This window comes from Calonectris borealis, chromosome 1 (genome assembly GCF_964195595.1).
Source record: "Calonectris borealis chromosome 1, bCalBor7.hap1.2, whole genome shotgun sequence".
Classification (NCBI taxonomy): Eukaryota; Metazoa; Chordata; class Aves; order Procellariiformes; family Procellariidae; genus Calonectris; species Calonectris borealis.
The window spans coordinates 439,357-466,846 of record NC_134312.1 but is presented as its reverse complement, the minus strand read 5'-3'; the positions used below and the strand labels follow the sequence as shown (position 1 = coordinate 466,846).

The window sequence follows — 27,490 nt, the reverse complement described above, 5'->3', positions numbered from 1 at the left end:
CTTTTTGTGGGCTATTATGTGCACAGAAACCTCTGAACTGAAGACAGTAGCTGCCTGGGTGAGTATTCAGGAGAAATATCATATCCTTGCCCTTTTTTCACTCTTCCCTGGGCATCTGCTTAAGAGCAATGCTTAAGACAGGATCCTGCACTAGATGGAGCCATGCTCTGATTCAGTATAGACACTGCCATGTTCTTAACAGCATGAAGGCCCAAAAAAAAAGTCATGCCTTTATGCTTATTTCCACTTCTCACCTGGGAATGGCCAAGAGTTGAAACAAGGAAATTTATGCAGCACTGAGCTCTGTTACCATGCCCAGACTGTTACAGAACATGGTCTAGTGCCATTAGAGCTTGTCTTAGGGATGTGCTGACCATCCTGTGGATAGGTACTATTGTGTCAAGTACAGAGCTATTTCAGGAAATAAAACTGGAAAGCTGGTTCATCTTTCTCAAATTTCCTGATCTGCAAAGAGCAGGCTGGCCAAGTGGCTGCCAAGCCAGAGGAGATACTGACTACCAACAGTCACTGCCTGCTGCACATTCTTGGCTGTCCACCGTGAACAGTTGTAGGTGCGGTAGCCCCCGTTCTACCTGTGAGCTCACAGTCCCTGCTGTGAAGATCTTTTAATATGTTAAAAGCAAAGTATTTCAAGTGAAGGAAGGGCGAAGGGGACGGTTAGATAATCTAAACACATTCCTGGTGTGGGTATTAGTTGTTGTTTTATTTTACATACCTGCTTCTACAATTACTCATTTTATTCTCTCTGTTCCCCACTTGTTATATTTCTCTGCTGTAAGCATCTTTCTCCCGTTTTTTTTAATTTTATGGAAAATGATATCTGAAGCACTACCAAGTTCAATGACCAGCTAGACGTCTCAAAAGGACCTAGACAGACTAGAGGAATGGGCGAGCAGGAACTCCATAAATTTCAACAGGAGAGATGCAAAGTCCCGCACCTGAGAAAGAAGAACCCCTTGCAACTGGACAGGCTGAGGACTGGCTGGCTGGGAAGCAACTCTGGAAAAGAACTTGGGGGGCTTGGTATAAAGTGAGGTGAACATGGGCTGGCCCTCAGCAGCAAAGGCCAACAGCGTTCTGGGCTGCGTGAACAGGAGCAAAGTCAACAGATGGAGCAAAGAGGTTATCCCTCTCACTCCCACTTACGAGACACCACTACAATATTGCATCCAGTTTTGGGGTCCCCCATACAAGAAATACATCAACAAACTGAAGGGAGTTCAATGGACAGCCACCAAGACAGTCAGGGCTGGAGCTCTTGCTCTGTCTGGAGAGACTGACAGAGCTGGGCTTGTTCAGCCTGCAGAAGGAATGGCTTTTGGGGAGACCTAACAGCAGCCTTCTGGTACCTACAGAGAGGTTATCAAGAAGATAAAGCTAGGCTTTTCACAGTGGTGGGAATGGTGGGAGGACAAGAGGCAAAACTGCAATGAGAGGTTCTGGCTGGATAAAAGGGGAAATTTTATGAGGAGGGCAGTCAAGCAGCGGAAGAGACTGCCCAGAAAGGGTGTGCAGTCTCCATCCTTGGAGGTTTTTGAGACCAGACTGGATAAAACCCTGAGCAGCATGACCTGATCTCATAGCTGACCCTGCTTTGAGCTGAAGGTTGGACTAGAGACCTCCTCTTCCCAATCTGAATTATCCTTTGATCCTATGACAAAAGAATGGCTTCATTCCAGTTTTGGTTCCCAAGCTGACCATCTCTACAACCCCGCTCCTTGGAATAGCAGGAATAATGTCTGTTCCCTGTGAAAACAAACGTCTCCTATTGCTCCTCAGCAAGAAAATCAACACTCAGGAGATATCACTGATGGCAGATATCACTGATGGGAGAGATCACTGATGGGAGAGATGGGAGGAAAGCAAATTCTTGGCAGGCGCTTTCTTCCCTACCTGCAACTCACCATTTTGACGCAGCTCCTCTGCTCACTGTATCTGCATGCTTGCCATCCAAATCCTGCATAAACAACTACATCCATTTACTCATCTGCCTCTCCTCCTCTCCATGCAGCTTGCTCGCTCCCTATATTCTGTTGATGACACTGCCTCGATACTCCACTTCTCCATCTCTCCTCCAGTCTTGCAGATCAAAGGCTCATCTGGCCCAGTGTGCTGCCTGGCAGCGGCCGATAATAATTGCCTGAGGAAGCATGTAAGAACAGAGCAAGCATGCAGCGCGGCTTCGCCCCTCCCAAATACTCTGTCAGCTTCCAGCAATTTGCTGATCAACAGCTGGCTGAGTCAGACTGCCTCTGGGTTTAACCCTTGGCGGACCTTCTTCTTCCAGACACCTGGCAGTGCTCTTTGAACTCATGCAAATTTCTCGCACTCCCAATATCCTGCAGCAGTGAGCTCTGGGGCTTACCAGTGTGCAGAATTACCTCCTTTTCTTTCTTTTGAAACTCCACCTATCAGTTTAATTTGATGCCCATCCGCTCTGTAAAGACCTTTTACAAGGCTTTCTTTGAATTGTGTCGCTGTGTTATTATGTTCTCTTATTCAAATCCTTCACTACCCATACCTACTGCGATAGCAAATTTTGTAAAACACAGTCTTCATGATAGAAAGAAACTCCTCACTGATGTTTAAATGTGATCACACGGGCAAAATGAAACCTCTCCCTTAACACGGAGAAGCATCTGTTTATAGTTAAGCATGAGACTAATCATTGCTGAGTTTTATTTACTGAGTATGCAGGATATAGTTTTGCTCAGGGAGTCTCCGAAGTTGAGCAAAGGCAACCAGTAATCCCTTGGGAGCAGGCTTGAAACCTGATGTCTTGATTAACTATTGAATTTATGAATTGCGTTCAATTTTTGCAGAGCAGGCTGGACTCCGCACAGACCCCTGCAGAGGTAATGAGCGTACAGCCATACAGAAATCCCCCTGGTCACAGCAGTGCTGAGGACAAGGGTCCTCCTGAAAGGTGAGGGACCACCTCACAAGACTGGTGAAACCATCCTGGCTGTATCCAAGTTTATAACTTGAAATGGAGAGAGAAGCTATTTGAGTTTATCTAAAATACTGGTAGCTGAAAGCATGGTGCTCTTCTATCCGATTCCACTCCTACTGACTGAAATGTTAATAGTTAATTACTTGTCATAAATAATTTTTTCATTTTTATCTTAACACTTGCCTGTTGCTAAATGTTGCATCGAGCAATGAGCAGACCATAGCCCAGGGGACAGGCAGGTTGCAGGAGAAGGAGCCTGACCAACTCCTGCAGCATTTGGAGCCCTTCTACAAAACCCAGAGGTACCCAAGAAAGAGCAGGGCAGCTCTCCACCAACATGCGCCACCCACAGAAGAGGCTATCAGCCGACACGAAAAGTGTCCAGACTCTCTAACACGCAGCATGACACTGGGGGAAGGCAGTTCCTTTAAATTTGTAGCACCCGAACTAGATTGTCCTTTCATTCTGTCGGATCTCAACCCAGTAATTACCCACTTGCTGTTTGCTATTCCCCTGTGTCGCAGGAACACGCATGGCGTCTGCGCTCTGTTTCCCAGCACGCTCCGCTGCCAGTGACCGAGCGCTCCCGCCTCCTCCAGACCTCACCCCTCTACCACACACCGATGGGCTGCCGGATGAACATGAAACCTTGCGAGCTATTCCAAGTTCTCCAGAGGGATGGTGAGGTGGGGCTGACCTCTGAGAACAGAGAGCATCTGTCTGTCACAAATGGCGCGACCCTTTGTGTGCTGCCTGTGACCTCCCTCTGTGCCTGGTCCATCTTGTGTGTACATAACTGGAAGATTAAACTTCAATGACAAATAAACAAACCTGTCCCTTTGCTAACTGCCATCGAGATTTTGTCTCTCAGTTCTCTCCAAACAGCATATACTGTGTCTTCATCGTAGTGGGGCATATATGCTTCCTACAAAGAGCAACAAGACATCACCAGGATCAAACTACAAAGGTCGGCACATGCAGGGATAAAGAGCTTGAGTCAAAATGGAGCCCCCAGCGACCAGCAAGGACCAGCAAAGAACCCTGTCTCCGAGCACCCAGAGTAACTGGTCTGAAATGAGAATCACGCTCCCAGGTGCATGCCCAAAGCACAGCTTGGCAATGCCCCAAGCCTTATGGCAATCCCCCTCTGCAATTCACAGCATGCTCAATGCATTATTAATCTCCAAGGAAAACACAAAAATTCTCCACAATGCTTTTGGGCCTGTTGCCATAACAGCCTAAATCCCTGTGAGAATCTAACTCCGTGCATTAATTTGGGCTAGCTAATGAGGTGGCTCTCTCCAGAGCACACCCCACCGTTTCCAACCTTGCTTTCCCCGTGCAGGGATGGCAGAGCAGCTCCCAAAGCCACCCCGGAGCTAGAGCAGAAAGGTGCCAAGTGCCGTGGCTTCGCTCATGTCCAGAAGCTGAAAGCAGGTGAGCATCACCGACCTCGGGTGCATGGGGCTGGCATCAGCTCCAGGCCACAACAGAACTGACAGGAGGAAGAGGAGGAAAGCCCACTGCCCTTCAGAGAGCAGTGAAATAACAGTACTGTGCTGGCTGCTACGGCACAAAGCTTAAATCGCAGCTAGGGTGAACCTGAGAACCTGTTCAGAAGAGGGAAAGCATTGGGAGTTCACCCCGGGTCCGTACAGGGAAGGACGGTCCTGGAACGGGACTGGGGAGGGCTGCCAGCCTGGTGGCAGAGCTGCCCCCACCCTGCCAGACCTTCGTGCAGCCAAGTAAGGATGCACACTCACCTCCGAGCTGGCAGAGCAGGAGGAGCCTGGCATCCTCAACGTCTTTTGGAACACCAAGTCACCCCTTATTCCCTCCGCAGTGACGCTTAGTCAGTAAGGTGCATCTGCCACCTACAGCCAGCGCCTGCAGCCATCGTCTTCCCAACTGACATGGGGACACACGCTACTTCTGTCCATGCAAAACCACCGTCTACATCATCTTGAATTTGCTCAGGGGAGAGACTTAGCGAGTACCATGACAGTTTTACAGACTTTCAAGTGTTTTTAACTTCTGATGCTGGAGCAGATGGCGTGGTAGCTATCTTGGAAGTCTGACAGAGATTTTCTTTCCTATCAGCCTCCCCACTGCAATGCATTTCTTTTCTTCACATTTTCACTGAAATATTTCTTCCGTTCTGCTTTCTTTGTAGGCAGTCGAGGGTTAACTACCTTTGTCTCAATAAATTTTTAGATGCAAACACGAAATGCTTTGATCTTTTGTCACAAGTCCCTGGGAATCTAAACCAGCTGTGTAATATGCAAATAATTCAGAGAATTTCTTCAGCAAAAAACCAAACCAACCCCTGCTTATTTTTCATCTAGTTCCTTGCTTTTAGTAGTGATTTTTATCATGAAGTCAACTGACTGTACAGCGTATGAGCCTGTCATTGTGGGTGTGAAATGACAGCTCAAGAAGGACTTCTAAAACAAGCCGATTGCAACCCAATTTCTACTGTTTGGCTGTTTTCTATTTTAGCTTATCTGGAATTCCACAAAAATTAGCCGGTTTCTAAGAAGCACTGCTTTTGGTGTGTATTGTGGCAGGCAAACTGGAAACAAGAAGTTGCTGTCCCCTCCTCAACAGGAATTGTTCCCTTTCAGTGCGGACAGACGCAGGCCATTCTTGGGTCGAGCATAATTAAGAGCTACGTGTGATTTTTTCCTGCATTTATTGTTGGGTTGTGCTTGGATGCTGTGCTCATGACAGCTGCAGCCATTCCTGCTCAGAAACAGGGCACCTCCAGGTCTGCTTTTAATCTTCCCTGATGCAGATTAAATCTAGCGTGTCTAATCCCCTTGTTGCACGGTGTGTGTAGCTGTAATGGCTGGGAATCCCGTGCAAGGATCAGGGTCTCAATGCTTTAGGTGCTCAACAAAAAAGACATACGTGGGGCATTACGCTTTATGCTCATGAGCATATAAACCCTACACAACCCAACAAACCTTACAGTCATACAAACCCTACAAACTTTGCATGTCTCTTCTCACTGTTCTCAGCATACAGAGGTCCTTGACAGCATACCTCCACAACGAGCATCACACGAAGTATAGCTTTAGAGGGACCTCCTGAGTAATTGACTCTGCTTTCACAAGCAAAGAGGAGCTTCTTACAGGCAAGTATTTCGTGTTTAATGAATACTTTTCCAGTTTATGAGCCGTACACCTCAGTAGATACCCCTCACAGTCAATGCGCACTTGTGCAGGATTCACCTCTAAGATCAAGATATCAGAAAAATCATGCTAAAAGAGCCTATTTCCCTCTGGTCACTACAGATGGTTCCTGAGCACCTTACTTGGATGGAGATTTCTGCATTGTTAACATGTAAGGCTGGGTGAGATGAATCCCATCCTGCATGTGCTACTGATCATTTTTACCTTCATGAGAAAATTAACTGGTTGCTTCTACTCTAGCAAGTCCAGGGTCGGTGCTGTGGTGATCCTACGCACCAAGGCAGTCAGCTCTGCTCCTTTTCTACCATGTACATTAACAGTATTGCAACGCATGAGCAACTCGTTAATGCCTACATTCGCTTCCAACACTGCATCTCATCATCTGCTCAGCCCGGGTTCCAGTTCAGCTCTTCAGAGCTTTCTGCCTGTAGATTTCATGGCAGGACAGCAGCGTTATCAACATGGTGTATAAGTACACAGCAGGGCAGTCCATTAAACACCCACTCTTTTGTTTTTTTAAGATTATCTCTCCTAGTTTGTTTTTCAGGTTAATCACACACACATTTGATTATCTCTAGCTATCTACTACTCTCAGACCAGTCTCACATGGGACTACAGGTACCAGCTGCTCTCATACAAACACGAATGCGAGGCATGTATGCACAGCTATTCTGTGGCTCTGTGCATCAAGAACTACATTTTGAATACTAACCCTTGCATTTTTCAACTAATTTTTACATTCTTGCTGGGATTGCGTGGCTCTCAGCTGCAGCCTGAAGCAGAATTTACTTTCTATTCACTTATTTTGTGTGTTAAACATACAATCTGTTTTGGCATCACTGTTACTATCAAATGATGCTTTGGGGTTACTTAAAATTAGCCCTTGCCACACAGCACACCACCTTTCTCTCTGCCCCCTTTCCTCCTGCCCCTTAGCTTCTCTATGTAAGTGATAACGCGCGCTCCCCAGCTCCGACCTGCACAGCCCGCAGACCTTGCTAACACTGTGGCTTGGTGTTACCACCCGGGTGAAACCCACTGATACACAAAATCAAGAGAAGAAAACGAGACCCCCGTAGTGGCATTGTGCCACCGGTCCTCGGTTACTCTGCCTCATCCTCCCATCTCTCTCCTCCAGCACATTTTTGGTTTTAGTTGCACTGCAAACCATCTGGGACAGGGTCTAAAGATCCTGACATAGCCCATAGACGAGTGCCTGTTCCAGGCCCTGTCCTGTTTTTCTTTAAAAAAAATTCAGTTACCTCCATCATCTCAGTTTGTTACAGCTCATTGTTTTACTCCCAACCACCCACGTGTTCAGCACGCTGCACGCCCAGCCCAGCCACTACATGGTCCGACAGAAAATCACCCACAAGCCCTCATTTGCCAGCATGGAGGGTGGGAGAAACTCCGCTATCCCTGGCGGTGCCATGAAGAGATTGAGAGAGCAGGGGACCTCTGGAGGTCTCCAGTCCAACCTTCTGCTCAGAGCAGGACGACTGTCAGTGTTAGAACAGGTTTCTCAGGACACATGCAATCTTCAAAGTAGAAATCACATTAAACACCCCCTCTTCAAAGATCTTTAGTTAGAGTAGAGAGAGCTGAGCCTTTCCTCCTGGTTTCCATGCAGGCATGAACGCTCCACGGGGACAACCTTTCCTCTTTAGGAAGGGATTTCCCCCCAGTTTGCCTTACCTACAGATTTTGTCCGTGGAATTCCTTTGCGCAGTGAAACGTGGGGCTTGTCAGCTCCCGCAAGGACCCCCGAGTGTGCTGCCATACCCTGGCGTTCAAAGAGTGACTGGAAGAGAAAAAACCGAAATTTCCATTCTGGACATCAGCAGACTCAGCTGAAAGGACACAACACTTCATCTCAGTCCACTTGATCCTCTGACTGTGGGTGAAGCTGGGGCTCTACCCCCATGTCAGTCTGCACGCCAGACCCTGTCCCTGCCGCCTCGCACCTGCAGCCGGGACTGCCACAGCCCCAGGAGGGGAGGCTTCCCTGGGGACAAGGACGGACCCCTTCCTCACCTCTACCTTCAACAGTCCATCTGCCGTGCTGCCCCATCCAGCGTGTCTCCAAAACCTGTGCTATTGCCCTTTGAAGGGTTAACCCCCTCTCCAGCTTGTCTGCTCCCCCTGCCTGCCTGCTCCCCCTGCCTCCTGCTCCCCCTGCCTGCTCCCCCTGCCTCCTGCTCCCCCTGCCTCCTGCTCCCCCTGCCTCTATGCTCCCCCTGCCTGCTCCCCCTGCCTCCTGCTCCCCCTGCCTCTCTGCTCCCCCTGCCTCCTGCTCCCCCTGCCTCCTGCTCCCCCTGCCTGCCTGCTCCCCCTGCCTGCCTGCTCCCCCTGCCTCCTGCTCCCCCGGCCTCCTGCTCCCCCTGCCTCTCTGCTCCCCCTGCCTCCTGCTCCCCCTGCCTCTCTGCTCCCCCTGCCTCCTGCTCCCCCTGCCTCCTGCTCCCCCGGCCTCCTGCTCCCCCTGCCTCCTGCTCCCCCTGCCTGCCTGCTCCCCCTGCCTCCTGCTCCCCCTGCCTGCTCCCCCTGCCTCTCTGCTCCCCCTGCCTGCCTGCTCCCCCTGCCTCTCTGCTTCCCCTGCCTGCCTGCTCCCCCCGCCTCCTGCTCCCCCTGCCTGCCTGCTCCCCCTGCCTGCCTGCTCCCCCTGCCTCCTGCTCTCCCTGCCTGTCTGCTCCCCCTGCCTGCCCTCTCTCCCCTGCCTGCCTGCTCCCCCTGCCTCTCTGCTTCCCCTGTCTGCCTGCTCCCCCTGCCTGCTCGCTCCCCCCTGCCTGCCTGCTCCCCCTGCCTGTCCTCTCTCCCCTGCCTGCCTGCTCCCCCTGCCTCTCTGCTTCCCCTGTCTGCCTGCTCCCCCTGCCTGCCCGCTCCCCCCTGCCTGCCCGCTCCCCCTGCCTGCCTGCTCCCCCTGCCTGTCCTCTCTCCCCTGCCTGCCTGCTCCCCCTGCCTCTCTGCTTCCCCTGTCTGCCTGCTCCCCCTGCCTGCTCGCTCCCCCCTGCCTGCCCGCTCCCCCTGCCTGCCTGCTCCCCCTGCCTGTCCTCTCTCCCCTGCCTGCCTGCTCCCCCTGCCTGCCTGCTCCCCCCCCCGGCTCTCAGGCACTTTGGGCCCAGGGTGGGGTGGCACAGTGATGCCGACTCCAGCAGCAGCCTTCCTCCCGTGGGAAGGCTTAGCTCAGGCCAGTCTCTGCTCAGAAGCAGCCTGTCTCATTTTACCTCCTGCTCCAGAAGCTGCCTCCCACCGCCTGCAGCACTTTCACAATCCAGACAGCCTGGAGCTGGCATCCCCACTCCTACTCCATCCATGCTTCCCCTCAGAGATGGCGTTTTTCTCTTCTTTGATTCCTCCTAATTTCCAGCTTCACATCCAGAAAATTGCAGCCAGACTAAGCTCTCCGGCTCAGCTTTCCACACTCCTTCAGATCCGCTCTTACGTCCTCCCTGTGGCAATCCCGTACTGGTGAGCGAGTGCCAAACAGCCTGGGTCAGCTCCTCCACCACCTGCCCAGACTCTTGCTCTGTGTCTCCGTCTCCCCCCAGACTCTCTCCTTCCACTCCCCTGGGGAAACCCACTCCCCTACGCAAGTCTCAGGGCTGGCAGTCAGCGTCAACGATGTGCCCTTCCCTCTCCCACCGCGAGCCCTCCTCTCTCACACTGATTTCTGCTGGCGTGATGCGCCGGCTTGTTGGTCGCTGCTTCACAGTGGCTGCCCTAGAATCTGCTTCGACAATGTCTGCTCTCAGCGCGGGCTCGGCTGCTGCCAAAATCTCATCCAGTTTCTCTGAAATTTCAAACATAAAAGCAAACGGGTTAGCAAGGGCTGCCGTACCGAGGCAGGTCCCCTATGACAGGCCCATCCCCTGCAGCGTGGCTAAGCCGGGAGCGAATGTCCCGGTAGGAAGAGCGGTTCCTAGGCCTGTTGAGCACAGAGTTGTGGAAGCGGCCGCTCAGCTGTCTCCTCCCCAGCCAGCAGCTAACGAAGATTTTGGAGGTGTTTCTGGAGCTGCCCACCCACCATGATGCACAACCGGGCACTGGCCTGGCTCAGCTGGGGCACCTGCAGCCGACAGCCCGGCGCAGCAGCACCGCGCCGTGCCGCTCTCCCACCCCGGCTGCAGCCGGCACATGCGTGCCACCCGGGCACCCCTGACCAGCCTGCCTGATCTCTGGGGTCCGACCTGCCAGCTCCTGAGGTGGAGGGACCACTCCTAGCTGCGCCGCGCTTTGAAGAAGCCTCAATCCTTACATTAAAAGAGCAAATTTTTGCCCAGATATATTTTTGATATTCAGAATGTGACTGAGTCTCCCCCACCGAGTCATCACCCCGGAGGTATTTAAAAGACGTGTGGATGTGGCACTTAGGGACATGGTTTAGTGGTGGGCTTGGCAGTGCTGGGTTAGCGGTTGGACTCGATGATCTTAAAGGTCTTTTCCAACCTAAATGATTCTGTGATTCTGTGACTCTAACTGGGTGAAGCGGGGTGTGGGCAGCAGCTGCGCTACGGCAGGTAAGGGGAACCCAGGTGCCGCAGGGACCACAAGTGACACAGACGTCCGTGGGACGCCACGGGACTCAGTCCGGCTCCAGCACAACCAGTGTCACTCCAGTGTCTGTTTGGGACAAACTGGGACGTTTCCTCCCTGAGGGGACTCATGGGCCCCAACGGCCCTGACGGGAGTAACCCGGCCCCCACGCAGCCCACGTCCCTGGGCCCGGGAGCTCTGGGCAAGCGCAGGCCGGGGGTGCCAGCGCCCACCCGGGCTGTGTTGCAGCAGCACCATCTGCAGAGCCGTCACGGCCATGCCTGTGCCGCCACGGGCCTGACCCGCGCGCTGACTCCCAGGCCTGACCTCGCCACCACAGGCCTGCCTGCAGATCTCTGGGCTACACCCGACCCTGGTTAGCCGCACCAGGGCAGATCCCGACCCCGCTCCCAGCCTGACCTTGGCCCTGCCTCATCACTATGGACCGGCCCGAGGGGCTGGACTCGTGGTCGAAGGTGACAGACCTCGGTCTGCCCTGCCCAAGGTCCTCAGGGCAGTGGGGCCCGTCAGGCCCCCGGCCGTGCCACCACGTCTGTCCTTTGGGGAGCGGCCAGCCCTCGCTGCTCCCCCAGCCTGCAGAGCAGCCCTGGTCTGCAGCGCTCACGCCACTCGTGCCAGGAGGGCGTACCCACGCAGACACAGCACCAGCCCCGGCTGCCGCTGGGGTTTTGTCTGGGGCTGTAAAACGTCCTGAAACTCAGGACATCAGAAAGGGCAGCAGGCAGATGCTGGCCACCGTCACCACTGCCCCCTCTGAGCTCCCTCTGCGTGCAGCCAGACAGGTCCGGCAGAGCTGAGCTAACACAGGCTGCTGGGCTGGTGCTCAGCCCGGGCAGGGTCCGTTCAGGAGTGGCTGCCCCCGCTCCTACAGCTCCCTGGGCCAGGCAGGGTTGAGTCTGTGGGCTCCATGTCACAAATGGTGTCAGCTGGCACTGCAGTGCAGCCGTCACGCTGGCATGGCTTTGCTGCAGCTGATGGGCCTGCCTTGGCCTTCCTCAAGACTGGATGCCTCTACGACCATGCACAACCAATCCACTGTCCCAGTAAATTGCCCGGGAGAGGGGAGACCACGTGCAGTGTTCGTCCCACAAGGCTGGCAAGCTCTGCCTGCCTTCAGGTAAGGCTTGTAAACTTCTGGGCTCTTTCCAGCCTGGCTGTTGAACTTGGGACGGCAAAATGTCACTGCTGTGGTGCGGGAATTGCTGATCCTTGTGACCCAAGCGACCTAGAGAGCTCTGACCGTATTCCTACAAAACCCCGCCTGGGGCTGATATGACTCACGGGCCAGCTTCAGTACCTCTGCACACTGTGGTCACGGCAGCCGTCCATGTGGCAGTTTGTAAGCCAGCATTCCCGAGTTACAGAAACTAAAAATGGGCCCCAATATTTCAGAAGCCCAGTCTGTGGAGCAGCAAGCCCTACACCAACACAGACGCCAAGAGGTCTTTGCCAAGGGGACTTACGTGTCCTCTGAGGCCAGCACCCTTGGTGGCAGGTATCCACCAAGGCCCTGGGACTAAGGACCTGCACCTGCTCCAAAGAAACAGCTTAGGCCAGCTCCTGAACTTCCTTGGCACAAGACCTCCAGTAGCCAACCATCCTTGTCTCTGGGGGGCTTCATGGTTCCTCTTCCTCACTGCCGTGTCCCTTGCACGCTGTGCTCACCGCAAGAGGCGCGGGGCTGTTCAATCTGCCCAGAGGGGAGCTGGCTCATCCCTTGCGGCCAAACACCGCCGAGCGACTGCGTGGACCTCTAACAGCCAAGCCTCAGGAGGTCATGGGCTGATTCTAAAGACGACCGTGTGCTGGAAACCTGCCTGATCCGTGTCTCTGGAAACTGTTCTGGGCAGCCCTGTAGCGACATTAGTTTGGAGACCCCAGTGCTGCGAGAAGAGTAACAGCAACGCTCAGCCCCCTCCACCCACCTCCGCTTCTGGCTTTATTCCACTTTCCATCTCATAATGCCATTAGAGCGCAGGGAGACAAATCACCACTAACTGCACTTTGTATCTGCCATGCCTTTGCAGGAGTTGGAAGAGCATCCTGGAGTGAATCCTGCCTGCCTCCAGGCTGCTGGGGCAGGGGATGAGGCAGTGCTGGAGCCACCTTGAAAAGAGGGATCCCCCAGGAATGGGTGCACCCTGATGGCTCTGGCTGTCCAAAGCATCAAGAGTTCTCCACCACGCACTTGGAGACGGCCATCTTCAACGTCAGGACATCCCTGGTGACCCTCAGCTGATCATTCTCATCCATGGGACCTCTGCATTGCCTCCACCTCTGGGTACTGACAGATCTGCTCGGTATAGAGGAGGTCTGGGGAGGTCCTTCAGAGACCTCCCACTTGTAAGCCCTGCTCAGCTTCTTTCCTATGTCATAACTGATACGGTGGAAGACTTAGTCCCTTACATTTCCTGTTTCTTGGGAAACAGCTCTCTAGCTTCACATTACCAGTACAGAGAGAGTTTTGCTTCTGAAAGGCTAAGAACTGGGGTCAGGTCTCCAGGCTCCCTCTCTCTACCCTGTGCCTGTGCAGGAGAAATGCAGAGCTGTGTGCTGGCATGGGACGAGCCTTCTTGCTCCATTCAGGATTGTCCATTACTGGCTCTCAGCCCTGGCCAGAACCTCCTGTCTTTGTACCATTCCTCACACGATGTCCATGCAGACACTGCGTAGTGCAACTGTCATGTGTGGAGCTCTGCTGCAACCAGCTTCACGCCAGCCAGCTTGGGCACCGATAACACAGCCTTCATCGTGGACGGCCCTCCCCACCCAGAGCTCGGACAATACTAACCAAACTAGCTCTCCCCCAGCTAACTCGGGTATGCCCTTGGAGCTGCCACCAAACCCTGCCTGCAGCACAGCTACGCCCTCAGGTGCTTCCTCGCGGGACCGCCGGAAGCAGCAGGACAGCCTGCACGGGGGCAGAAGCAGCGGCAGCACCTGCACTGCTGGGCACGGCAGAGAGTGTGGCTGCCACTTCCTCTGACTGAGCTCCAGAGGCCTGACCCGGGGGCTGAAGGAGGCTGTACTTTAGGACCTCGCATGCAGGGGACATTCCTGTGGAAGGCATTTTCACCGTGGAGCAAACACAAAGCAAGTACAACACCCGGGGAAGTCAGACCTGGAGATTCATGGGGCCCGACTGGCAAACAGGCATTCCTGCCTGTGCCCAACGGGAGCCCAACGGGAGCCCAACACGACTGCACCAATTTCGGCCTTTCTGCTGCCCCGCCAGAGCTGCATGTGGTGGCTGCTCACTGCAGCGGCGGTGCCGGGCAGGAGGCTGACGCGCGGGGCTCCTGCTCCCTTTGGGCTGAACGTTCCCATGACAACTAGGGGACGGTGACCTGGGCCAGTCCCTTGGGGTGCACCGTGAGTGCCTGTGTGGTGCGACTGGGTGCTGGCTGGGAGGCTGACGGGGAAGGGTGGAGCCCCAGGATGTGCGGTTTCACTCACCCCCTTTTCTTCTCCTCATGGAGGCTTGGAATCAAGAAACAAAAGACAACATGAATGGCATGCACAGTTCCTGCTTTCATTCCCAGCTCCAGCCTCGCTGCCTGCCTGCTGTGCCTCTTCCCCGCACGCTCTCCTGCCTCCCAGCATGCTGGCAGGATCAGGCCCTGACAGTGGAGTGCGTGCCTGCCTCACCGGCAGCTCTTGGGAGGAAGGCTCAGGCAGGGCAGGGGGTGCAGCACCTTGTGCATCCTCCTCGGCGCTGCTGCCGCTCCGTGGGAAGGCCAGCAGCCGTCCTGGCCCCGTGGGCGGGCAGGGACCAACACAGGCTGGGCTCTCTGCCAGTCCCACCGCTGGGACCAGCCCTCCGCTGAGCCCTCCTCTTCACTCAGACCAGGAAAGCAGAGGGAAGGTGCAATGTCAGAAGGAAGTGAGACCAGAAGCAGCTCTGGATGGCATTTAATGCCCGAGCCATGGAGAAACTCTTTTAAAAGCTTCTAATCCCTCCCTGCTCACTGAGGAGACACAGCAGTCTGCATGTCTCCCAGAGCAGTTTCCTCTGCATCCAGCAAATGCCAGGACTGCAGGACAGGAGTGCTTTGTTAGCAGCTTGCTGGGAATCTGCTTTTCCAAGGGGACTGGCACAATATGCAGCAAGAAAATGTTAAGGTATGGCTATGGGCACACGGGATGTTCTGCAAGCTGCAGGACAAGGACAGGCTTCAAGGAAAAAGGGGCAGGGACCATCCGACAAAGCTCCCTTTAAGAAGCTGAAGGTAGAAATGTCCCTTTCACTAACACCACCGTCCCCTCAGAAAAGGAGATCGGGCTCTAAACTTACAGACTGCTGAGGCGTGGGGATCCTGACCTGCACGAAAACTCCCCCTTCGCAGTAAAAGCTGGAGGATCAACCACCAGATGATAAAATGCGGGAGGAGGAATGATCCCCCATTTTCCCTGTGCCATGCTCCCTGGGGATGCATGGCAGGACTGGCTACAGCATACTCCCTGATCCACAGGACATGAAGTAGGGACTAACCACTACAATTTCCTGGCATGACCAGTCCCTGTCTACAAATCCCTCTCCCGGGAGACCCTAGTCCCTCTCCAGGTAGAAGAGAGGCAGCGTCTAGATGCAAAATCCTCAGGGAGACCTAGAGGACTCATCTTTAATATATTCGCTGGCAGAGCTATTTCTCTGCTTTTCGTGACTTCCCTTTCCACGAGCTTGCTCTCCTCCCCCTCGAGCCCAGCAGCTCTGCTTGCCAAAACACATGCAAATGGGCACCCTTCCCTCACACCACTGCAGGTTTCCACGGTGCAGGTTGTCCCGTGGCCATGTCCCACACCCCACTCGGCACTCGCAAGGCCAAGTGCCGTGGTTGGGGTGCCCGTCCCTCTGCAAAGGCGCCTGCACAACATGGGCCAGGCTTCGACTCGGGCATGATGTTCACCAAAGGCACATGCAGCTAGGGAACATGTTCTCACAGAGGCAACATGCTGCCTGTGCGTGCAAGCAGGCACCCTCACACCCACTAGGAACAACTTTCAGGACCAGCAACTGAGAGTAAAAATGGGGTCTGTGCAGTATCAGTGCAAAGGGAAGAGCAAAAACTGGGAGAAATGGGCTATTCTGAATCCTCTCCTAATGGCTGCTAGTAAACGCAGCGCCTTCAGGTTTAGTAATAAAGGTCTGGAGAAGTGGGGAACAGGCTAGGGTGAAAACCAACGTAGCGGGCTCAGCATAAAATAAATCACTGTGGCTATCAACCAGCTGATGCAAGCCCTTAAATGCTGAGATTTGTCCCTTCAAAGCCACGTTTGAGCGTGAGCCCGAACCCTCAAGGTCTACTCCTTTCAGGAGAATCCCGCAGGGTTATAAAGCCTGGACGTGCATGTAGGACAGGGAGCAGAGCAGAGTGAGAACGGTCATGGACCTTCCTTCAACACCCTGAAAAAGAGAGGGTGTGGTGGGTTCTCTGCCTAGGTTCCTGCCTCTCGGGTGGGTCTTCTCCCAGCCAGGACAGGGGTCTGCCACGCGCAGCCTCTGCGCCATGGCCAGCAAGCACATCTGTACACATCACCACATTTTCGCACAGCAAAAACATAAATACAGATAGCGGAAGTGCGAGCCAGGGCAGTAGGCAGTGCTGGGAGCGGCTCCCTCTCGCTCTGCCGATGCTCTCGGTGAGGTCTCGCAGCACATCCGACTCCTGCCCTGTGTCAGCCCTGAACAGCCCGTCTCGGCAGAGCCCACCTTGTGTGCACCAGAGCTGCACGTCGGAGCATGGCTGCCCCGAAGGCTCCCCCAGGAGGGCTCCCTCCGCACCTCCTGTGCCCGGCAGGCCGCGAGGGCTGCGTGGCCGCTGTTCAGCTAGCCAGCCTCCCCGGCACTGCCACTGCCAGCAGAGCTCTGCTCAGCCGCCCTGCGGCCTCTGCAGCGCACCGGGGACAACGCGCGGCAAAATGGGCAAATCATTCTGTGCAGAGGGAAGGGACTGCTCTTCGGAGGGTGTGTGAACACCGGCACCCCTACGGCCCTCAGCTGGTAGGATGCTACTGGGGGGAGCTCGGCGCATTGGGAAGGTGTGGGCTCAACGAGGTTGCCAGAATAGATGGGAAGACTGAGGGGCTTCGGCACAGGGTACCTGGAAGCAAGGACGGGGTGGGTGTGGAGAGGCTTTGAGAGAATATAGGAAAACATGTAGATGCAAGCTGGGATACCAAAGCATCTGGAAACGTGGGTAGGCTCTGTAGTGACAGCAGAACGTGTGAGTGTGTGTGCATATGCATGTGTGTGTGTAAGGGGGGAGGGCAGCCCATGGGGATGCCAGCTAATCTGGCAGCATGTGCTATCTGCCTGGAGGGAGAGGAAAATAAAAACAAGGGGCTGTTTGGAGTGCGGGAGGAGCAGGGTGCCTGATGGATGGGGCGCGGGGGCGGCGAGCCTCTCCGCAAGCACACGGAGGCACCCAGCGTCCTTCCCCCAGGCCGCCTCTCTGGGGAGGCAGCACTGAAGGGGTGGACTGGCTCTACGGGGGGCTCCCGCACCCCTACGGCGGTGGCGGCAGGCTCTTAGCCCCCTGTGCCCCACACGCTGCTAAGCACAATGGAAGCTTCACCACAGGAGGTGCGCGTGTCGCCTCGCGCTCATGCTCATGCACCCCTCTGGAAAATGGTTGGGTGAGCGTGCTGCCTGCTCCGGCCACGGCCCCACATGCTCCTCATGCACCCCTGCATGCACGCGCGAGCCCCTGCTGCCGCTTACCCAGCTCTTCTAGCTCGGCCGTCATGGACTTGGAACGCAGCGTCAGGGTGGTGCTGGGCGCTCTCTTGGGAGGCGGCGGAGCTGAAAGGAAGAGAGACGGCATTTTGCATTTCTTGTCCAGGAACTTACGAGGAGTAGCCAGATGCAGATGCCACTTCTTCTCCACAGCCTGGATCTCCTCGTACTCGCGGGATGAGGAGTCGCACTGCTGCAGGATCTTATTGAGGCTGCGTGTGGAAGCAAACTTCTTCATGGTCTTGATAGCACAGTCCCGGGGCACGGGGCAGGCCCCGGCGCGGAGGGGCTGGTGGCTCCCGCAGGCACGTGCACGCTGCCCAGGCTCTCACAGCCCTCAGCGGAGGAGAGTCCAAGTCATGTCCCCCGGCTGCGCCTGCCCCCCTGCAACTACCGGAGATGCTATGGCTATGAAAACCTCTCGCGAATTAAATCTGTCTCAGGCAGCTGGCTGCCTGCCTGTGGGACTCAGCAAACAGCTTTGATGGCTGCTTCCCCTCCGCACACGCCATGGGTGGAGGGTAGGAGGGAGAAACAAGTCCAGCAGGCCTGATCTCAGTCTCTCATTCCCGCCTCGGCGCGGCGCAGCCCCCAGCGAAACACAGCCCACCCACCCTCCTCTGCCGGCTCGGCGGTATCCAGGACGGGGTGAGGCTCCCGCGGCCCTAGCGAAGCGCTGGAGGCGGCCGGCTCCGCGCTGGGCAGCGGAGGCACATGGCCGGCACAGGGCAGCGCGGTGCTGTGCTGGGGCGCGGGGCTGCCCCGAGGGGCTGCCTAGCCGGGCCGGCCCGCGGGGCTGCCCCGGAGGCGCTGCATGCCATGAGCCCACCGGAGCGGGGACGAGTTGAAGGCTCTTCCTCTTCACTTGGGGTGCCTCCTCCTCCTCGCGCTCGCTCGCTGACAATGCTGGATTCAACGCTCAGGCATTGCCATGGCAACCGAAGCTTCAGGCTTTGCTGGCGCTGCCTGCATCAGAGACCCCAACAGGGGCGGATTCAGCCAGAAAACGCCAGTCCCACACAGGCCTCCATCACCCCCAGGAAGAGGCGAGCCCCAGCCGGGGGCGGGGACGGGAGCCTGGCCCCCCCGGCCGTGCTGCAGCCAGGGTCCCGCAGAGGGGACTCAGCTCCGGTCCCCGCACCCCGTGCTGGAAGAGTGGCCGCCCAGCTCTGTGGGCTCAGGTCATGGGCAGCAGGCAGCGACAGGCAGCAACGGGCAGCTGCTCACCGGCTGCAGGGCTGGAAGCACCAGGAGAAGCGGCAAGCGGCACTGGCGGTTGGTCCCAGCACTGACTCCCGAGCCTCAGCCTTTCCCACGACTTGTGCTTTTGTGCCATGACAATATAATTACAGCTCTTAGTGTCAGCGCGCAGAGCTGCCTCCCTCCCCCACGCCCCGTGTGCTGCGCTGGGAGCGCCCCGCTCCCGTCCCCCCCGCGCCTCCCATCCCCCTGCGCCAGGCTCCCAGCCGCGCTCCCCCGGAAAACGCTCCTGCCCCACAGCCTGCCTCCCCGCACACGGCCCAGGGCGGGGGCGGACAGGGACAGCCTGCCCCATGCTGCTGGCTGCTGCCAGATGTGCCCCTGCCTTCCGCAGCTGGTTGCCTGTGGATTGAGGTCCTATCCTCCACAGACAGCTGCTGCCAGATGTGCCCCTGCCCTCCACCGCCGGCTGCTCCCAGATGTGCCCCTGCCTTCCACTGCCAGGCCCTGCCCTCCACCTCTCGCTGCCCCTGGATGAGGTCCTACCCTCCACAGCCAGCTGCTCCCAGATCTGCCTCCAGCTTCCCTAGCTGGCTGTCCTCAGGTGTGCCCCTGCCCTCCTCAGTTGGATGCCATGGTGTGGGTGCCCTGTGCACAGCTAGCTGACCCCATCCAGCTGCCCTCCAGACGTGCCCCTGCCCTCCTCAGCTGGATGCCATGGTGTGTGTGCCCTGTGCACAGCTAGCTGCCCCCCATCCAGCTGCCCTCCAGATGCGCCCCTGCCCTCCTCAGCTGGATGCCATGGTGTGTGTGCCCTGTGCACAGCTAGCTGCCCCCCATCCAGCTGCCCTCAGACGTGCCCCTGCCCTCCTCAGCTGGATGCCATGGTGTGGGTGCCCTGTACACAGCTAGCTGCCCCCCATCCAGCTGCCCTCCAGATGCGCCCCTGCCCTCCTCCGCTGGATGCCCCCTACCCCGAGGGCTGCCCTGCCCCGCTGGCCGTGAGCGCATCAGCCCACCACCAAACTCCCCCTCAGGACACACCCCTGGCCGAGGGTCTCGGCTCTGCCCTTGGCACCCGGGGGCGATGGGGCAAAGGCCCAGAGCCTTCTGGGGGCCTCACGGCCGCTTGCCCTCCCCTGAGCAAGGGCAAGTCCCACACATGGCCAGCAGCCCCAGGACTGGCTGTGCCCCCAGGAGCTCCCAGCGGATGGGGCAGTTCCCAGTCTCGGCATTCCCGAGAGAGGACTGGCTCTACCCTGGCACCCCCCACCGCCACGGGGCTGTCCTCCACCCTGGCACCCCCTGCACTCCTGTAGGCACCATCCTCCGCCCTGACACCCCCCGCATCCCCACAGTTCTCCACCCTGACAGCCCCACACTCAGCAGGGGCAGCCCTCCACCGCAACCCCCCTCACACAGCAGGGCCGGTTCCCCACCGCAACACCCCCATGCGCCCTGAAGCAGGGCCAGTTCCCCCACCACGACCCCCCTCGGGGCAGGGGGCGTCTCTGCTCTCCAGCACAGCCTGCCGCTAGCACCACGGGCCGCCAGCACCAGAAGCAGCTCTGTTCCTGAGGAGGAGCCGGCTCCAACCTTTGCTGAGCACACACAGCTCCGGTGTGAGAACAGAGCTGCTGGTGTCCTGCAGCCTGGCCGCGGATGCAGGAGGCCTGGCCGGCAGCCGCCGGCTGTGCCTGGCTTCCCCAGCGGCACTGGCAGTGCTCGGCCACAGCCCCTCCACCCGACCACCGCCCTCGGCCCCCCCTGCACATCCTGGCGTGGCAGGCGCGCAGGTTGCTGTGCCGGGACGGGCCAGTCTGCCCCTCGCAGTGCCCTCCTTCCTCACCAGCTGCAGCTCGGCAGCCTCACGGCCGTCCACCCATGCCGGGCGCCTCCCGGCAGACCCACAGGTTTCTGCGCGCCTGCTCACATTTAGGCAACGCAACCCCCTGTTCAGAGAACCACGAGACTCCATACCTACCCTTCTTCCGAACAACTTCTTCTGATTCTGGCTTGCGGCTGACGGAAACAACCTTCATCACCAGGTGGTTCCCCCCTTGCCGGATCAAAGAGACCACCTGCTTGTGCCCCACCTTCACCACGTTGACACCGTTCACCTAGGTCACAAACAAAAAGAGAGCAGTGTAAAAGCTGGCTGTCACAAAGAGAGCGGGCAGAGGGCAAGACCGATGGGTGTCAAGCCACAAAACCAGATGGTTTTGCATCTCTGCATTTGATTTTACAGCCTAGCACAGTTCTTAAGCTGTCCCTGCAGGATGTCACCTAACAGTGACCTCAACCTTCTGGAGAAGCTGAGGAACCTGCAACAGGTCAGTGCAAACCAGTGCACACCAGGGCTGCAGCCAGGTGGCAAGAGCTAGACCTCCCTCTTCCTACTGGGCCGTCAAGGCAGATCACTAAAAATTGGGCATTTCCTAGTTCTGCCTGGGTATTTGGCAACCACAGCAGAGGCTCCTGGATCTGCAAGTCTTGAGCTGTGCCACAGGTCCGCAAGAGGCGCTGGAAGAGCACAGGCACCTGTGCAGAGCGGCGTGCAGGGGATCGCCCCGAACAACTCAGCCGCCTGTCCCCACCAGCAGCAACCCATGCTGTACAGGCGGAGACACTTATCTGCTCCCCTGGCTGTCGACACGGTGATCGACTCCTGCCAGGGGTCTGCAGGACACATGCTGAAGCCCACTCCCGTCGTCATTTTTAGCGCTAGCATAACCTATTAGTGTCTTGGACAACAAGCACTGGGCTGTGATGGCAGGCTAGGCAATCTCTAAGACACAAAACCAAGAAGTAAACTGGAAAATGAAACCTCAGTATCTGGGTATCTATCAAGTAGCCACGAACACAAGGTTCTCCATGGGGCATTAATAGATGGACTCTCACTTTGGGTAACTGGGGTTGAGGTGTAGCAAGGATGAGGATACCACAGTTTAGATGCCTCACGGCTGGAAAAACTGGTTTCAACTTTTGTGGCTTAGTTACCCACTTTGTAAAAAAACCAGATGTGTTTGCACACTTTGGCGTTCACTTTGGAAATGTGCTGTGTACTCCAGGACCGGTGCTACCCTAGGTGTAAGAGAATAACTGACGGCAAAGAAGAGACAACCCATCAACTATGGGCAAAAAATACAGAATCACTATGTTAATATTTACATTAATATTTATGTTTCCAGAAATGGAACACTCGAAAGACGAGTAATGACAGGATTTGGTTGTTCATGCAACATTAATTTCGTCACCCTAAGTTCAAGACCAGAAGCATTATAGCTAAGCTGTTGCATGCCACCGGCTTCAGGTCTCAAACACACCGGGAGATGGAGAATTCATCCTTTCCTCTGCAGGAGGAAACGTTTAGTAAGTCCCACCACTTAAAAAAACCCCCAAACATTCCTATATTACTATCAAGAAATCAATTTTCAATCACAGGCTCTTGTGCTACCCTTCCTTACACACAGTCCCACCGCCCTCACTACTGGCATCGTCCCTGCGCCACAGGGCGTGGGATCTCAGGAACAACAGACTGAAAGGCAGAATTGTCCTGGATGCTGGAAACTTTGGCATTTCAAGAATGTTTGGGTTTTATGTGTTTCTACTCCAGCCGGAGATGTTTCGTCTTAGACTGAAGTCTAAAGTGGTTTTATTAATACTAATTCAGGATAGACTGAACTGCTGTTTAAATAATTAAAAGTATGTAGGTTATAACATTTGCAATACATGAGTCATAGTGCTGTTTCCTATGAAAAACTGTAAAAATATAAAAATGAAAAAAGTCATTGAACTAAATTCTGAAATGGAACATCAATATTTCCTAAGATGCAAAGCTTTTGAAATAATAATTTTATTTCAAATATTCAATTATCCAATTGATTCAATTTGGATTATAATTGATTCAATTGTTATTCAATTTTCATGAAAACACACGTTTTCCTCAGAAAATTTGATTTTGATTAAATTACCAGTCTATTCTAGGTAAATCACCTCTTAATCTTTTTTTTTGGACGAAGTGGATGGAATGGATTGCATCCCGGAGCACGGTTATCCTGTATTTTCTCCTGATCTTAAACCACTTCAGCAGTTTGTCTTTGCAAGCCCTTTAGTTCCCCAAAGCACCGCCGCACAGCAGAGCCCAGGGCTGCGTGGCATATCCCCAGCACCACAGCCTGCACATCTATTATTTATCAGCCGTGATTTCAGGTTCATTTCCAGAACGTATATGAAATCACCGAGTAGCATCAGGTCCTGAGCTAAGTCCTGAGAGACCCACTAGGAACCCCAGCCAGCGACGGTTCCTCGCTGACAAGTACTGGCCAAGACCCGTCATCTGGCAAATTTGTGAACCATTTCCCAGGCGCTCCACTGGTTTTTTACACCGCTGCTCTTGTAATAGGAATGTTCTACAGTGGTAAACAAAATCTATTACATCTAAACAGTTATCTTCATCAAACAAACCTGACACCTCAAGTAATGAAAGGAAATTTGTTTTGTGAGGTTTTCTGCTGGTAATTACATTCTGCTCTTTAACTCTTTGTCAACTGCCTACAGTATCTGATTGTTTATTTTTTGCTAGCAACTGATATCAGACTCACCGGTTTATAATTAACTGGATCATCCCCTTGCCCCTTCCAAACGGCAGCGCTCTGCCAGTCTCCTGGCATTGCCCCAGCATCATACCATTACAAAATGCAAATCCTGAAAAATTACCACCTGGAAGATGCTTACAGCTTCAATTACTAATGGCTTGGAAAGCGTTTCATCATCTGCATGTGATACATGACCGTCACCCTGCTCCCTTCCAAATAAAGAACAGAAATACTGACAGAACATGCCTGTGCTTTCTGTTTCATTTTTAATCATCCAAACTTGTCCACCCAAATGGGCAGCAGTTCAGATTTTTTAGGTTACTTGAATACAGAGAAGCAGGAGTGGGAGGTTTTCACCCTGCAGGCTGGAAAGGTGAGACCTCCCTCTGCTCCATCCTGGCGCAGCACTGGTGGCACAAGCCAGGGTACATGGTCTCCAGGAGAGAGAGCACCCACTGCTGTGGCACCCGCCGCCTGGCAGAAGCATGACCTGAGCACTGTGCCCTGTTGGTGTTCTGGCAGAACGTTGAATTTTTGCCAACAGTCAAGTGACAGATGGAAAATGTTGATTTTCAATTGTTTATAACTCCATGAGATCAGGGATGAGGAAAAGGTACCAACGTGGTCAGACAGCTTTTTGCCCAACGTGTTTCAAATGTGCCCATAGATGGACAACTACAAAAGCTGTAAGACACCAACTTAGCCTGTATTGTGCAACTTCATCCACCGCTGGGCACTCCTTGACTGTCTGGAGCACGAAAAAGCAGCCGCAGGGAGAGCAACACCAGCTTTACAAAGCACACTAAGGGTCATCCATGAAAGACAAGAAGAACATGACACTGGCCAGTAAGTACAGAGAGTCTCAGTGCCACGCTTGCCTGGGAACGCTGACTTGACCCTGTGACTCTCTAGAACACCCTTGGCCAGAAGGACATCAACCCAAAGCCACAACCAAACCGGCCAGAAACGTGCCAGAGCTGGGTCAGGTGACAAAGTCTGCAAAGCAAAGCTTGGTCGCTGGAGTTTGAATGTGAATAATTTGGCCTATGGGAAAAAATAACGTCTCTGCTGCTGTTTAAAATGAAGGGAACGGCACACTAAAGGTCTGTCAGTGACCTCAAAATATGGGTCTCACGTTGCCAGGCCTTTTCTGTGAAAGATGGAGTAAAACCAAGCAGGTGCTCAAAACCCAGGAAACTGCAGCTCAACCTGACCAGCAGGAACGGCATCTTGCAGAAAGCAGATAAGAAAAGCAGTCAAGAGGCTAAAATAACACAGGAGGTTGAGAATGAATGTTATACAGTAAAGCTGACCACAGGGGAGACTGGCCAGACAGTTGCTTGTACTATGCAAGAATGCCTGGGAAAATAAACAATTTCTGAAAAATACGAAATCCTGATTCACCCCCGGTTCCTGGTGATACCCAAGAAGGCGAACTACAGAACTCTGCAACTGCAAACAACTTTGGCTAAACACTCATCTGAACAAAGTTTCTCTAACAGTTGTTCTTGAAAAATTCAAAATACAAACAGAAGAACACGCCTGATAAACAGGTTAGCTCACCGAGAAGATGGCCTGAAGATTTTCAGTTCTTTTTCAGCTTCAAAGCTGGGCTGACTCAATACGGCATGATAAACCGCGTGTACTGAGATCAGAGAGGCTGGCACCGAGGCTGGTTTTATAACCTGTAGGGAGGTGAGCTCTCATCAACAGCTCAAGGTGCCGTTCCACAGCGGGAAGGGAGACCCGACACCAGCCAGCACGTGCAGCCCACCGACAGGCTGCCAGGTGAAGCCACAACAGCCAGAGACCCCGGGCGTAAGGTGCCCGAGAGGGAACAGGGGCTGCGGCTCGACGATGTTGCTGATCCGCCGAACTGGGAGAGGATCTCAGCCAAGCCATCCCCCACCTTCAGCAGTAACGAAACGTCAGAACTGCGCTCTCAGGAGCACAATACCATCTCCCACAGGAGGAAGAAAAGCACTTAGACATAAAAAGAGGAGGCAGCAAAATGAACAAAGCAAACTGTTTCATCTCTCTGAGCAGACCCATGCACGGAGGATCCCTGTCACGCAGACAGCCTGGGGCTGTCTGACGATGTTCGAGCAACACAGGGGAATTGCCTGAGACACACACACACAAACCAGTTTTTGGTCCCAGCCTGTGAAGTGCAGAGATGAATCTTCAAGAAGACCAGCGGCTGGGAGTCCTGCCCATTGAATTAAACACTCCAAACGATTGCTGGCCCTCAAACGGGGAGGTGTTGGAATGAGAAAGATCAGACAGGCAGTGGTGGAAGCGTGACTAGTTTTGATCTGGCCATAAAGAAAAACTTCCAGTTTCTTGGACACAACTGCCTAATGAGGATGCCCTGCTCTTGGAGATATGCTTTTGGCCTGGAAGAAGACAATAGATCAAGAGTCAAATCATGCAGAAAGTGTCTACAAAACATAAAAGAATACACATAGAAATGTGAAGACACTATGTCAAAGTCTGGGCATTATAAACTGCTGCAACTATCTTCTGAGTAGCCACATGATAGAACAATGCTGATGAGCTCCAGAAGGACTCCCAAACTGAGAATGCAAAAGGTGGCAGATGGGCCACCACGTAGACACATGCAAAGCAATGCTTCTAGGGAAGAGCCAGCTGAACATGCTACATGATGCTGAACGTGGACCTGGTGGGTGCTGCTCCAGATAGGCCTTGGCGCTGATACTGACAGCCCTCAAAATCATGGGTTCAGTGCACAACAGCAGCCAAAAAAGCCAGCAAAATGTATCAGGGAAGAGATGGAAAGCAAGGTGAGCAATGTCATTTGGGACTACGCTGATCCTGCACATGCACACCTTCAGTGCTGTGCAGGTCTGGTTCAGCATCTCAAGGAGGAAGCGGTGGAGCTAGAGAAGGGCCAGAGAAAGGCAACTAAAATGGTCTAGGGGATGGAGCAACTGCCCTGTGAAGACAGACTGAGAAGGCTGGGACTCTCCAGTTTGGAGAAGAGAAGGCTCAGGCAGATGCATGGCCAAGGCTTAGAAAACTCCCCAAGGCAGTGGACACAGTGAAGGCAGAGCTGCTGTTCACCAAATCCTGCAGCATTAGAAGGAGCGGGCTCTCAATGAGACCAGTGGCAGAGCAGATGAAACCAGACAAAAGCAAGAGTTCTTTATGCAGCAGGCAATGGTCGTCTGGAGCTGGCTGCCATGGGACGCCATGGAGGTGGTCAGTACTGGCAGGTTCAGAGGGAGGTTAGACAAATTCCTGGAGAGCAGGTCCTTGCACAGATTGTAGCAGGACTGAACAGGGTCATTCCTGCTAACGTCCCCAGTATGATGACACTGGATGCTGGAAGGCGCAAGGGGAATGGACCACCCAAAATGGCCAGGCACAGGTGCTCTCCTTAATTAATAGCATCTTGTAATGCCTCTGTCAAGGACAGGGAACTGGGCTAACTGACCATCAGTCTGGCCCTGTGGGACATTTCATACACTGTCTGATCCCTCCCAGCAAGCTGATAAGGATATAGCCGTCATCACAGGAGATGATGTCCCCATTCTCCTGATCATCTCAGTAGCTTTTCTATGCTCCTGTTCCAGCCTGAATCCATCTTTCTTGAACACAGATTTCTAGGGTGGTGGATATTATTCCAGATGAGCTCCTATGTGACTTGAGTAATAGCACTAATACTCCCCTCGTGACTGACCAATGAGCCCCTACAGCAGAAGAAAGCTCTGAAAAGACAGGCAAGGGCTATGTGCTCTTGAAGCTCAGGGAAAAACGTAGGGAGTGATTGACCAGAGCTGATGCAATGAAAGCTGAATCAATCTCAACACCAAGGCGACCAGAGGGCAGTCTTTGTTTTAGATCAACTGGCTACAGCAGCTGAGTGGATCATGCAGCTGTGTCAGGTGAGTGGATCAACTGGCTGCACCAGCTGAGTGGGTCAACCGGCTCTGTAACTTCATCCTTGAATTAATGGGAAGAGCGCAAAAGTCTTCCTGAGTTAGCAAGACCAGAATGGCGAGAAGGAATGTATAAGTGGATTAGCCTGACAAGAGAATATAAAAACTGAACAACAAACAGAAAGAACTCAAAGACAGCAACGGGCTTGAGCTGGTGTCAACCCACTTATGCCTTTGAGGTGACTGGGGACAGCCAGTGTTGTGACGGTGGGCAGATTATAGAGACTGGTAACAAGAATCACATCTGTATGGTGATTCAGCTGTGTATTGCATCT

At 54.3% G+C, this 27,490-nt stretch overlaps 1 protein-coding gene across 1 annotated transcript in view; it reads right to left on the bottom strand.

The window, feature by feature from the left end:
- SHANK3 (SH3 and multiple ankyrin repeat domains 3) overlaps nt 1–27,490 on the bottom strand; it is a 373,777-nt gene that overhangs the window by 31,723 nt on the left and 314,564 nt on the right. The window contains exons 17-21 of the mRNA XM_075140908.1: nt 20,640–20,775; nt 17,441–17,521; nt 14,176–14,199; nt 9,828–9,955; nt 7,864–7,969 (exon numbers count right to left, since the gene is read on the bottom strand). Coding sequence (XP_074997009.1) covers nt 7,864–7,969; nt 9,828–9,955; nt 14,176–14,199; nt 17,441–17,521; nt 20,640–20,775 — 475 coding nt within the window. The remainder of the gene's footprint in view (nt 1–7,863; nt 7,970–9,827; nt 9,956–14,175; nt 14,200–17,440; nt 17,522–20,639; nt 20,776–27,490) is intronic.